We start from the raw sequence: 13,774 nt of genomic DNA on the forward strand, positions 1-13,774 counted from the left end.
TACCAGACTGAGGTTGTTCTCGAACTGGTAGCTCTTTCAACTTGCAATTGAAGAGCCTACTGGTTTTGATATACTTCACTGACACTGATCACTTCCGAGATTGCCACTTTATTGATACCTGAAAGTATACATTTAATGATGAAACTATTCATCTCCAATTGCCCTTTACTCGAATTGTTCATAAATCCACTCTTCTTATTTTTTAAGAAAATACACTAACCTGGTGTACCCAACAATCTTTCTAATGCTTGATGAGATACTGAAGAAAATTCCTTCAACACAGAGGATGCATCATCAAGAATTATAGCTCTTATATTGCTGATTGTTCCCAATGCTTTTCCTGAATGCTGTTTTCGTGAGGTTTTGCTTTTTTCTTCTGCAAGAAGTTTTGAGAGTGAAGCCGGTGTCCCAATCAAAACTGAAGAATCTGCCGAATAAAGCTTTATATTAATTCAACAGAATAATTTAGAACATGTATCTAATGACAGACTCCATATAGTCTGCCATGAGACAAATTATCCTTATAACTAACTTAAAAGAGGCCAAGTCAAGGCAAGAGAAACCTAACATTCCCAATAACTATAGAGCATTAAATAGGATTATCTAAGTTTGAGAGACAAAGAAGGGACAGACATCAATTAAGATAAAAAAACACTTCAATACCTCGAGTTGCTGTCCCTAAAGTAACAGCTGTAACCTCCATGTTACAAGTTAGAGCAAGTTCCTTTACAGCCTGTGCATACAATTTCACCATATCTGCTGATGGAGTGATCACCAAAATACGGACGCAAGGGACTGAACGTTGAGTACTGTGACCAACCTCATTCCGCGAGCCTGTAAATATATGAAGTTCCATTCAATACTGGAATGGAAAGAAATATAAAATATAGGCAAAAGGCCAAGCACTGGGATCTATGATGCCATCTAGTGCTGAAAGGGAAACAGAGAGTCAAGGAGCTTTGAAAGGTGTAACAGTAAGAAAACCTCGCAATTGCACAAAGAAACAATTGTTAGGTGAGGTAGAAACTAAGATGGAAGAAAGATCATATGAATGGAGGTACAGTAAAAATAATGAGAGAGGTTGCTGCTGGGGGCCAAATGGAAGCTTGCAAAGAAACCCTTAAACAATGCCTACAGTGCACTGCATGAGGTGCACTGAAGATGATGGGTTATATATGTACCATTAAACTAGAAGACACTAAAATTCATTTCCCATCAAACACTGTAAAATGAAAACTAACTTCATAAACAAAGGAAGTGAAACCTAGCAATGAATGTCCAGGAAGACAGCAATGACAAAAGTCTCAAGGCTTTCAATGAAAATCTCTGGTAAATGACAGGAAAAGTAATGTTTGACTTCGTTACAATAACTGCCTTCAGGTTTTTACACTTTATGCCTGATCTGTTATAAGCCTTCCTATTGGTCTTCATCCATATCAATTAGTTTTTTTCTATTTGAGAGTTAAAAAGTGTATAAAAAATTTATTCTCTACAGCATCAGTGTCCAAACTTGAAAAATATAGAAAATAGAGTACACTCCACCTGATAACTGAAGTCTAAAATGGTTCAAGATGGCCCCAGATAGGAAAAGAAGGGTGTTGTGCAGTCCTTCTACATAAAGGTCTTCCCAATCAGGATGAAAAAATAAATCTGGGCAATCTGAAAAATAAAATTTTGTTGAGAGAATTTCCAATTATACAAATTTTGAACAAAATTTTAAAAAATTTGACTGGTTTTCTAACTGCCATGTACATCTTTCATATAATGACAGAATAATAAAGTATATCCATTGAGACTTGCACTACTTCTAGTTCGGAAACAAATTTTCTCTTAATCTTTTTCAAGGATAAAATGAACTGTTTGACTGGTATTATTACAATTTCAAAATTACGAACTATATACTTCAAAGATGTAGGTCTCAATTTAAAGTCTTTCAACAACAATTGATAGAAGGTGGAAAGAAAGATGGAGGCAAGAGTATGAATGGAAATACAGTAAAAGGAATGAAAGGCATTACAGCTAGGGGCTGAACGGACACTGCAAAGAACCTCCAGTAATGCCTACAGTGTATAAATGGATAAGACCATAAAATATAACTCAAATAATATTATGCAATGAATATACTTTCCAAGGTAAACTTGGTTACACATTTTAATGTTCCTGGCAAAAACCCTTCAGAGTACATTGTAGATAGTACTCAAGGCAGCCTCCAGCTGCGATCTACTGCCTTCTGCTATTTTTCATCCATTAACCTTGTCTCATTCAACCAATTGCAAGAATTCTGTGACCAGCCACTGTTCCACCAGTTCTAGTCTTACTCAATGCTTTAGCTTGCACACAGATTAAGATGAGATTTTCATGCCACACTCCTATTTTATTTGTGTACCTATAACAAAATAATATTCTCATATATGACAGCACCGAGACGTGTCTCACCTTATGGACGTCACATTTTGTCGATAGGCTTTAGGATGCATTTGACTGATTAGAAAATCAAGTTCAAGAGATCGCTAAATCGCAAGATTTGACTCGCGCAGCTGGAGCAAAAGAACTTTTTTTTAAAGAAGCTGTGAAAATTGGCGAGACCAGAGAACCTTAAGTACAGCTCAAATTACGCCACTCAGAGCACCAAAAACTGCACTAAAAACTACAAAAATACTGTTATTTTTTAAGAATGTTGCAATTTAGACAGAATACTATAATTTTCCAAGGACTGTTGTAACAAAGCATTTTAAATTGGTCTTTCCAAATACTCAACATTAATTTCAAGTTTATATACCTAAAAACGATAATCCTCAACACTTTTATCATAGCTCAATTGTACAGCAACACCAAAAACTTTGGTTTGAAAGGGCTTTAGTTGAATTAATCCAGATATCTAGGCAAATACTGCAATTAATGGTGAAATATCCCTCCCTCGCTCAATCATAGGTCAGATTTCCTTTCCCACTACAGCAAAGGGTAGAAAGAAATGCCCGATTTAGCAATGATCCTCTTTTCAAAAATAGGTACCTACCTGGATGAGCAAATGGGCAAACTTTATCACCCATAGGGCAAGCACGAAGAGTGGACCATCCAACGCAAATATGACTGCGAAATTTTGTTTTGTGAAATAGTATTTCAACTGTTGAATGAGCATCCTCACATTCGTCATGCCTTTTACATTCCTTGGAGTTTCGGACCGTATTACACATTGTAGAACTGAAAAAAACAAAATACTATAGTAAAAGCTACCAGTCAGAGCAGGAGCTTCATTTAACTTCAAAACCACCAATACAAGGACATATGTCATATATGTCCTGTCCCAATGCTTACACCTTGATTCTGCATAAATATAAGTAAAGGGGGCAGCAGCGACAGATGCTGATCAAGAGCTGGACAATGCCAAGTCTAAACACTGAATTTACTGCCCACTGACTATCAATGTCACAAAAAATGACATTTTTATACTAAAACTAGATTTTATGTAATACTTACCAAGTAGTAATTGCTTAGCTAATGATTATGCTCACACGGCATCCTAAATTCAAAATTCAAAATTCATGGGTAACGCGGCGGTTACCAAGAAGGGGGGGAAGGGGGTTGAACCAGGCCTCCGTCCCCACTGGAAAGGGAGCTTGGAAGTGACAGTAGCTGTATGGCGTTTTTCTTAGTTAACCCTTTAACGCCGATTGGATGTATTAAACGTCGATATAAATTATCTGTTGGGTGCCGATTGGACGTATGGTACGTCGATATAAAAAAGTTTTTTAAAAATTCGCGGAAAAATAGTTATAGGCCTAATAGGAGAAAACTTTTGAATCACGCGCCTTGGGGGATGCTGGGAACTCACGGATCACGGTGTTGTTTTGTTTACAATCGTTACGCAGGCGCGCAAGCGCGAATTTCTTTCTTATCGCACTAAAAAGTATCAGCGACACATCTCAAATTATTTAGTCACTTTGACATAATTTTTGCATAATTTTAAATTAGTCGTTACATGGAGTATTATGTATGAAAATGTGCGCAATTTCATGTAGAATACAACAAAAAACAACTCATGGTTGTAACTTTTATCAGTTCTGAAATATTTTCATCAACGATAAGTGCCAAAATTTCAACCTTCGGTCAACTTTGACTATACTGAAATGGTCGAAAAACGCAATTGTAAGCTAAAACTCTTATATTCTAGTAATATTAAATTATTTACCTTCATTTTGCAATAAATTGGAAGTCTCTAGCACAATATTTCGATTTATGGTGAATTTATGAAAAAACTTTTTCCTTACGTCCGCGCAGTAATTCTTCCATAAAAATCATAAATTTTTTTGTCTGATTGTCGTAATCTTTGCGCCATTTCGAATTAGCCGTTACATAAAGTTTTATATATGGAAATGTGCGCAATTTCCTGTATAATGCAACCAAAAACATCCCATGGTTGTAACTTTTATCAGTTTTGAAATATTTTCATATAAATAACTATAAGTGCCAAAATCACACATTATGTCAACAATTTGAATAGAAATGTAAAAAACAAAAAAAAGCAATTTTAAGTTAAAACTCTATATTCTAGTAATATTCAATCATTTACCTTTATTGTGCAACAAATTGGAAGTCTCTAGCGCAATATTTCTATTTATGGTGAATTTATGAAAAAAAAAAAAAATAATAATTTTCCTTACCTCCGCGCGGTAACTTCCGAAAAAAATCAGAAATTGTTTTGTCCGATTGTCGTAATGTTTGCACCATTTTAAATTAGCAGTTACATAAAAGTTTTATGTATGAAAATGTGCGCAATTTCCTGTAAATACAACAAAAAACAACCTATGGTTGTAGCTTTTATCAGTTTTGAAATATTTTCATATAAATAACGATAAATAGAAAAAATTCGTCCTTCGGTCAACTTTAACTCGACCGAAATGGTCGAAAACTGCAATTGTAAGCTACAACACTTACAGTCTAGTAATATTCAATCAATTACCTTCATTTTGCAACAAACGGGAAGTCTCTAGCACAATATTTCGATTTATGGTGAATTTTTGAAAACGGTTTTTTTTTACGTCTGCACGTTACAAATTCATGCATCACTTTGTGATAATATTTTCTCTGTGTTGCCTTGATTGTTTTACAATGTGTTATATACCAAAATGATTGCAATTAAGTGTGGATTACAACAGAAAAAAATTAACTCATTAGCTTTAACCGTTTTGCTCACAGTGCGATTTGAATACAATTATATATGAAATTTTGTTTTTGTGCTATCATATATCTCATTATTTATATATGATAATATTTTTTTTTCATTTCTGATGGTTGCATACTAAACTTCATGCAATGAAAAAAAAGGAGCCAAAAATGAACCCTTAATCTTGAAAACTAAGCGTGCTGTTGATAAAAAAAAAAAAAAAAAAAAAAAAAATCCGATTCGGCGCTCATTCCCAGACCCCGCCGGCATACAGGAGACGATTTTTATTATACCCCTTCGGCGTTCAAGGGTTAAGCCACGGCAAAGTTCATGGAAAATAAGAGGGGAGGAGGGAGAGATCTGATTTAGTAATTACTTGGTGAATAAAATTTATTTTAATCATAAAAATAGCATTTTTTTTAACAAGGAACTTACTAAATGATTACTTAGCTGAATCCGACATTGCAAGGTGGGAGGGGTAAATGGACTATTCTAATTCAACACATTATGTCAACAATTTGAACTAAAAAAAGGTGGCTAACACTGAAACAGTGCTTGTTGCTTCCTCGCCTGGTAAGAGAGCTACAGCTGACAATTACTGCCTCTGGTTAGTGCTCATCTTAACCTTGTAGTGGTGCAGCGGCGTGCCAAGAGTCGCCTCTACATCGGTGGGAGTCTTGTTGTTATTTTCCAGTTATATAACCGTATTTTGGTAGTGTTACACAGTCAACTGAAAGCGTATTTCATAGCCTTCGAGCAGGTCGAATCTCGTTTGTTTATTTGTTATTTTATTTAAATTCAGATTATCATCAAGCTGGCTACTTGCTGTCAACAGGAATAGTTGTCTTAAAAGAAATTATCAGATGTTACGTCATATTTTTAAGGAAAAAACTTTTACCTTTATGATTTTCTACCAGGCTTAGGCTACATGCAAGTCACCGGTTTAATAACTGCCATAAAAGTAGTTCTTGGATGTAGAGGCCATTCAATTAGGCCAAATTCTTTGCATTCATGGATTGTTCATCAGGTATAGGCTATTCACAAGCCGTTAGTAAATAACTACTCTAATGTAATTATTGAATTTTAAAAAATAAAAACACCATCGCTTCAGGCCAAGACTCTACTTACCAACAGGGAGCTACATGCAAGTCGTTGGTTAATAATTGCTTTAAATAAAATCTTTATGTTGACATCATTCCTTTAGGCCATACATAGCTAAATAAAAGAAAATAAGCTCATTGTAAAAAGCAAATCAAAACGGGCAACAGCTCGAGAAAACTAAAGTTAGTTCAGTAATACCCAAACTTATGCGAGGTTAGGTTTCAGACACCCTCGCGCAAGGGGAAGTTTCGCGCAAGTTTGGGTCTCTAAAAATGTTTGCTTCTAGAGTTTGAACACTAAATATAACCCTAATCATGCTCCTTCAGTATTAAGCTAACTTTTAAATAAAACTAAAGTTACTGTAATTTGATTTAAAAGTTAGTTTGACAATACCCTAACACAATATTCTTAAAAAAAAAATAAAATTCTTGGTGTATATTTTTGTACGTATACTAACATTTCCGGCCCTAATTCATGGGATACCATTTTCTTTTTCCCTCAGAGTAAGAGACATTTTTTTTGTGTCACTAGGAAAAATTCATGTGTCATAAAATAAAGAGTAAAGAAACATGTATGTATATATAGGTAACATTTGCAGAGGGTGAAAGTTCCCCGTTGGCCGAGTAGACGTCGTGCTCAGCTACCAATTCGGTGGTCCGAAGTTCGATTCTCGGCTCTGCCAACGTGGAACCAGAGGAATTTATTTCTGGTGATAGAAATTCATTCCTCGATGTAATGTGGTTCGGATCCCACAATAAGCTGTAGGTCCCGTTCCTAGGTAGCCAATTGTTTCCTAGCCACGTAAAAATACCTACTCCTTTGGGCCAGCCTAGGAAAGCTGTCAATCAGCTCAGTGGTCTTGTAAAACTAAGATATAGTTAACATTTTGCAGAGGGTGAAATAGTATACACAAAATTTCCATGACGATGTTACACTTACAAGCATGAAAACTTACACTAATTGTAGAAATTAAACAGTTTCTGAAGGGATATCATCCTTGAAAATTGCAGTAACTTTGTGAATGGGTATCGCATCTTGTAAAAGTATATTCATTAACTGTAGGTACTGTAATTATACCTATGCATCAGATTTATGCATGTGCAAAATAAAAATACTTAATTTCTAGTAAGGATTTTACAAATAAAAGCTTTAAAACTTATAAATTTACATAGTAAATTAAACACACGTATTTGCAGGGTTTTGCAGTGTTTCTGGAGGATTCACAAATGCCTGCACTATATTGAAAAACTTGTGTATGAAAATTAGTTAGGTTCCAATGAAAAGTTCGTGGTATATTGTGAATTCGTGCAACTCGAATTGCATAAGTTCGGGCTATTACTGTATGTCACCGACTTCAGCAAGAACAACTAATGAATCATGAACGCACAGAACGATTGTTGTCAGTTGCATGGAATAAAATAATGACAACGCCAAACAGCTACTGTCCCTCCCCCGGCTCTTGGCAAACAGCCGCGTTACCACGAATATTAACTTTAGGAGCTGTGCAAGCATAATTGTTAGCAAAGTAATTACAGGCATTCTCCGGTTATTGGTGTGGTGTTCTATTCTCGGTATTAACTGAAACTCTGCAATTTATGGTGTTTATGTCACCCAAGTTTTCGTTTTAATGGCGCCTCTTCTACGTATTATCAGCACCATTAACTAAAACTCGGCTTGTTATGGCATCATAAATTGCAGATTTTACGGAGCTAGACAAGCCCTGTAAAACCGGATCGCCATTAACCGAGGACTGCCTGTACTTGGTACTTGGAAAGTTACTTGTATAAAATATCTGGATATATATTAGATAGATTACTTGTTCCATTGTATACTACATGGAATATAGAAATAATCATATTTTTTTTGTTTTTCAAGACTTACTGCCTTTAGTTTTCCGAAAGTTCTCAGCTATGGGTTACTGATGAAAAATTAGCCGAGTATCTGCATTAGAAATATTCATAGACAAGGGCAACTCATTTCTTTGCCGGTTAATGTGTGAACTGACTGAATGTCAAAGTGTTCAGCTATGGAATACAATTGTTTTTGCCAAGGGTTTTGAATGTGTAACAAATTTTAGGAAAAACTGAGTTTCAAGATGATTTTAGCAAAATTTTAAAAAGAAATTTAACATTTTCCATACGATTCTTAGCTCTAAGACCAACCCTGATTATATTTCCTTCAATGTAGCCTGAGTATGCTGGGTTATTTCAAGGCGCCCAGCGCTCACACAAAATTACATGCAAAACACTTCCCCTTGGGAACACAGTATACTAATAGAATATAAAATTTAGACCAAAAGCCAAGCGCTGGGACCTAATAGGTCATTCAGCGCTAGAAGGGAAAGTGACAGTAAGATGGCATAAAACCACCTTCAAAATACGGATCCCACGAAAAAATAAAAGAAAAAAAATAGTCACCTGTAATTATAAAGCAGGGGATTACGTCTTCGGTCTTCCGCAGAATGATAGTCATGACATAACTGATGGGAAGCACAACTTTCCTTGTACATAACTTTGTCTTAAAGCTGTACACATTAACACCTAAAATATAATGTAAGCATTATTCTTTTATGCAACTGAAAGCATCACAACCTCCTAGACAACTTAGTTTTTAAATACTACAAAAATTTCCAGACTTCTCAACTAATACATGGTTTCACAGAATCTAATCCTCCTGGCAAGTTGTTATATCTACATGTACACTTATTGGAAAAAATGTTGAATATTAAGAATAATCAGATATGACAAGACTAACCTGATTCAGCAATTGTTTTGGCAACTGACACCATGATGTTTTCATAGTCCCCAAGTACAAGAAGAGCGTGGTTGCGAATTTTCATTTCTTCATCCAACTTCAACACTGGTTCCTTACCTGGAAAAATGCAATTTATTCAAGCCCTAACTGCTCTCCATTGAATCTGCTTGACCATCAAAACAAGATGAAAAATCAAAACCAAAATAAACACACTTTAAACATAAAACATTTGCTTTAAAGGCAAACTCCTAGAGAAGGATAGTTTGAATAAATTGGAGTATATGCTATATATTTACCAAGTAAATGAAGCCCACTAAAATCTCATTACCTATTTGTTAGTCAATATAACAGCACATTAGATACAGCACTGCCATATACAATCATCCAGGTACAAAAAGTGAAGTCTTACCTGATGTGTTACACATCATCTTTACATTTAGTATTTTATCCAAAAGCCTTAGTCCTTTCAACTGACCCTCAGCTAGCAATGCAGATTTGTATGTTGGAAAAACTGGGTAGACTTTGGCACCTAGAGGCAATTGGAAATAATTCAATAAGAACTTATTCCAGCTTAAACACAAAAATGACAAATTAACCAATTTGTATTTTTCATAACTAACAAACCTGAAGTCTTAACATTAGGATAATACTAGTGCCAAGCTGGAAACTGGTAGAATTAATAATAAACTTGTGAGATCCATGGACTATTGGCACCTATACCAGGTCACAGGGTATGTAGTACCCATAATGCCCTTGGCGTCCTGTGACCCAACAGTTACTCTTCCAACCCAGTTTAGACTGCTAGAGGGGTGGTTAGAGGTGGGCCTTTATCTGTTAAGACCTCAGGTTTGTTAGTTATGAAAAATACAAATTGGTTAAAAATTTGTCATTTGTTCACATACGAAACAAACCTTCGGTCTTAACATTAGGATAGACTTACTTAGGGTGGGAGGTAAGTCTCCATAACTGAATGGGAGTTTGCCATTTTATCCATTTACAAATAGTAGATGTATTCTAAGACAATGGACTATTAACCCTTGAACCAAAGATATATGAGAATCTATTGGTTTTCCTTTTCTGTGTGTTCCTACGATGCATGGTTTATTACATGGGGAAGATGGAGAACAATCCATTCTCATAAACCACTCCTCCTGTCCCTTGGTCCCTTGTATCTGGATCTATTATCACCTTTCTCTCTCCCTATTATTGAGAGGAGTGTGTTGCTACTGAAAATGATATTGTTAGTATACAATAAAGTTTTGTACATACTTACCCGGCAGATATATACTTAGCTATAGTCTCTGAAATCCCGACAGAATTCAAAAACTCGCGGCACACGCGACAGGTAGGTCAGGTGACCAGCCCACTCCCGCCGCTGGGTGGCGGGACTAGGAACCATTCCCGTTTTCTAATCAGATTTTTCTCTTCCACCTGTCTCCTGAGGGGAGGCTGGGCGGCCATTAATTGTATATATCTGCCGGGTAAGTATGTACAAAACTTTATTGTATACTAACAATATCATTTTTGTACATGCAACTTCCCCGGCAGATATATACTTAGCTGATTGACACCCTTGGTGGAGGGCAAGAGACAGTTACATAATAAATATTTATGAATATAAAAACGTAGAAACAACATACGTTGTAGGTATATTAAAAAACAACCTTGGTTCCTACCTGATATGGAAGAAGACTTCATTGATACTATCTATGAGTCTGCTTGCCACCAGAGTTTCAGAGAGGATGAGACCTGCGACTGATAACCCTTTCGGATCATGCCAATGGGGGCTTACCCGCTTACATGGCAGAGCCTTTTCTTGGATCGTACAATGGGGGCTGACCCACTTACATGGCAGAACCTTGACCTGTATCATACCAACGGGGGCTAACCCTCTTACATGATAGAGCTTTAGGTAACTAAGACACTATAAGGAGCATAACAACCAATCCGACCACCTGACCACACTAACATGTTAGAACTACGATTTGAAAGGGGTCAACTCCTGCACCCTCTTTCAATCGACCAAATAAACGCACCAAAAACCATTAAAAACCCTAACATAATAAAACTAAAAAGGATTGGGTCAGCTCCCTGTCCCAGCAACGAATCCGCAGATACGTAAGCTCCTAGAGTAAAGCATTTATCATACGTCACTTGAATGTCTCTCAAGTAATGAGATGCAAAGACTGAATTGCATCTCCAAAAAGTTGATTCACGAGTGTCTGTATAAACAAGTTCTTGTGGAATGCTAAAGAGGTAGCGACTGCTCTTACCTCGTGAGCTTTAACTCTAAGGAGGTCCAGTTGTTCTTCTTTACACGCTAAATGGGCTTCCTTGATTACATCTTTGATGAAGAACGCCTGAGCATTTTTTGAGATTTGTCTTTGGGATCTCTAACTGAGCACCATAAACTATCCTTATTCCCCTTCAGTTTGTTCTTCCTCTCTAAGTAGAACTTAAGGCTTCTAAACTGGCAAAGAGCCCTTTCTTGTTCTGTTCCCACTAGAGACGAAAGTCCTTTTACCTCGAAGGTTCTAGGCCAAGGTTTCGAAGGGTTTTCATTCTTCGCCAGAAACAGTGGTTTGAAGGAACAAAACGCCGAGTCGTTCCTGAAGCCAACATTATGCTCTAAGGCTTGTAGCTCGCTTACCCCGTTTTGCTGAGGCTAGCGCGACCAGGAATAACGACTTCCTTGTTAAATCTCTAAAACGTAGCCTTACGTGGAGGTTCAAATTTGGGGGGTCATCAAGTACTTTAGGACCACATCCAGGTTCCAACTTGGTGCTCTAATGATTTAGTCTTCGACATCTCGAAAGATCTAATCAGATCATGTAGATCTTTGTCTTCTGAAATGTTAAGGCCTCTATGCCTGAAGACTGACGAAAGCATACTTTTATAGCCCTTAATCGTAGCGACTGCTAGATTACCTTTTTCCTTCAAGTAAAGGAGGAAATCAGCTATATCTGTCACAGAGGTACTGGAAGAGGATATTTTCCGAGTTCTACACCATCTGCGAAACACATCCCAATTCGACTGGTAGACTCGAATAGTAGATGGCCTCCTTGCTCTTGCGATAGCTTTCACACTTCTCGAGAAAAACCTCTCGTTCTGACAAGTCCTTCGATAGTCTGAAGGCAGTCAGAACGAGAGCAGGCAGGTTTTTGTGATACCTGTCGAAGTGGGGTTGTTTGAGAAGATCGCTCCTGTTTGGGAGAGATCTCGGAAAGTCTACTATCCATCCCAGTACCTCTGTGTACCAGTTTTGCGCTGGCCAGAACGGGGAAACTATGAGGGTCAGTTTGGCTCCCTCTGCTGCTGCAAATTTTCTTACCACTTCTGATACGATCTGAACGGTGGAAAAGCATATCCGTCTATTCCGGACCAATCGAGGAGAAGGCCGTCCACAGCAACGCCCTTGGGTCGGCGATCGGGGAGCAGTAATTTTCCAGCCTGTTGTTCCAATGGGTGGCAAATAGATCTATATTTGTCTCCCCAGAGGTTCCATAGTCTGTTGCATACCTCTTGATGCAAGGTCCATTCTGTAGGCAGTACTTGGTCCTTCCTGCTCAGAAGGTCGGCTCTTACATTTTTCTCCCCTTGAATGAATCTTGTCAGGAGAGTGATCTTTCTCTCTTTTGCCCAAAGCAGTAATTCTTTTGCCTTTTCGTAAAGGGAGAACGAGTGTGTCCCTCCTTGCTTCCTGATGTAAGCTAAGGCTGTTGTATTGTCCAAATTGATCTGCAGGACTGAACCTGAGATCTGAGCCTCGAAGTGTATGAGAGACAGGTGAATCGCTGTTCAATTCCTTTAAACAATTGATGTACCAGGACACCTGTTCTCCACGCCAGGTGCCTGACACTTCTCTCGTCCCTAGAGTGGCCCCCCTCACCCCGCCCCGAATCTTGAAGGCGTCGGAATATAACCACTAGCCGAGGGTTCGGAACGTGAAAGGGATACTCCCTTGCGTTGAGCCTGCACGGATTCATACCACCAAAGAAGGTCCTCCTTTATTTTCTTCGAAATCTGGAAGGAATCGGACAGATTTGGGACCTCTGATCCCAAACTGTAAAGAACTGTAAAGGCCTTAGGTGAAGCCTTCCTAAAGAAATGAACTGTTCCAACGAGGAAAGGGTCCCCAGAAGACTCATCCATTCCCTCGCGGAACATTGTTCTTTCTCTAGGAAGGTTGCTACTTTTTCCAAGCAGCGGTTCTGTCTTTCCTGTGATGGAAATACATGAAAACCCCGAGAATCCATCCGAATCCCCAGATAAACAATGTTCTGCTGGGGAATCATCTGGGATTTCTCTAGGTTTACTAACAGTCCCAAGGACTGTGTTAACTTCAATGTCAGATTTAAGTCCTCCAGACATCTGACTCGCGACTGTGCTCGTATCAGCCAATCGTCTAGATACAAGGATATTCGAATCCCTTCGAGATGAAGCCAGTGCGCCCACCTTTTTTCATCAGTCCTGTGAAGAGATCTTTTACTTCCTCTATGGCTTCCTTGTAAAGCATCTGCTCCCCGAGATGTATAAGGCTCTTGTTTCTTGACAGAGTCCTTGTAATTTGCTGTCAACTCCCTTGGAGTTGTAGTCAAGGGAGGTTTTTCCCTGAAGGGGATTAAGTATCCTTTCTTTAGGATGGATAGGGACCAGGCATCGGCACCTTTCTGTGCCCAAGTTTTGTAAAAGTTTAGAAGCCTGGCACCCACTTTTGTCTGGAGGACAGCAGTCTCATTGGTTCTTGACGAACGG

The 13,774-nt window shown here is 37.9% G+C and overlaps 2 protein-coding genes across 2 annotated transcripts in view; both read right to left on the minus strand.

The window, feature by feature from the left end:
• On the minus strand, positions 1–9,529 carry LOC135204263 (uncharacterized). Its single transcript, XM_064234392.1, has 8 exons — positions 9,429–9,529; positions 9,020–9,136; positions 8,683–8,805; positions 3,017–3,201; positions 1,543–1,659; positions 664–834; positions 221–427; positions 1–118 (listed from the first exon to the last, which is right to left on the minus strand). The coding sequence occupies exons 3-8, from the start codon at positions 8,772–8,774 to the stop codon at positions 57–59; spliced, it is 834 nt and encodes a 277-aa protein (XP_064090462.1). The 5' UTR covers positions 8,775–8,805; positions 9,020–9,136; positions 9,429–9,529; the 3' UTR covers positions 1–56.
• The window catches only part of LOC135203540 (uncharacterized), a 25,979-nt gene continuing 21,219 nt past the window's right edge, over positions 9,015–13,774 (minus strand). Inside the window, exons 4-5 of the mRNA XM_064233276.1 lie at positions 9,429–9,589; positions 9,015–9,136 (exon numbers count right to left, since the gene is read on the minus strand). Coding sequence (XP_064089346.1) covers positions 9,015–9,136; positions 9,429–9,589 — 283 coding nt within the window. The remainder of the gene's footprint in view (positions 9,137–9,428; positions 9,590–13,774) is intronic.

The sequence above is a fragment of the Macrobrachium nipponense genome, chromosome 24 (assembly GCF_015104395.2).
Source record: "Macrobrachium nipponense isolate FS-2020 chromosome 24, ASM1510439v2, whole genome shotgun sequence".
NCBI classification, from domain to species: Eukaryota; Metazoa; Arthropoda; class Malacostraca; order Decapoda; family Palaemonidae; genus Macrobrachium; species Macrobrachium nipponense.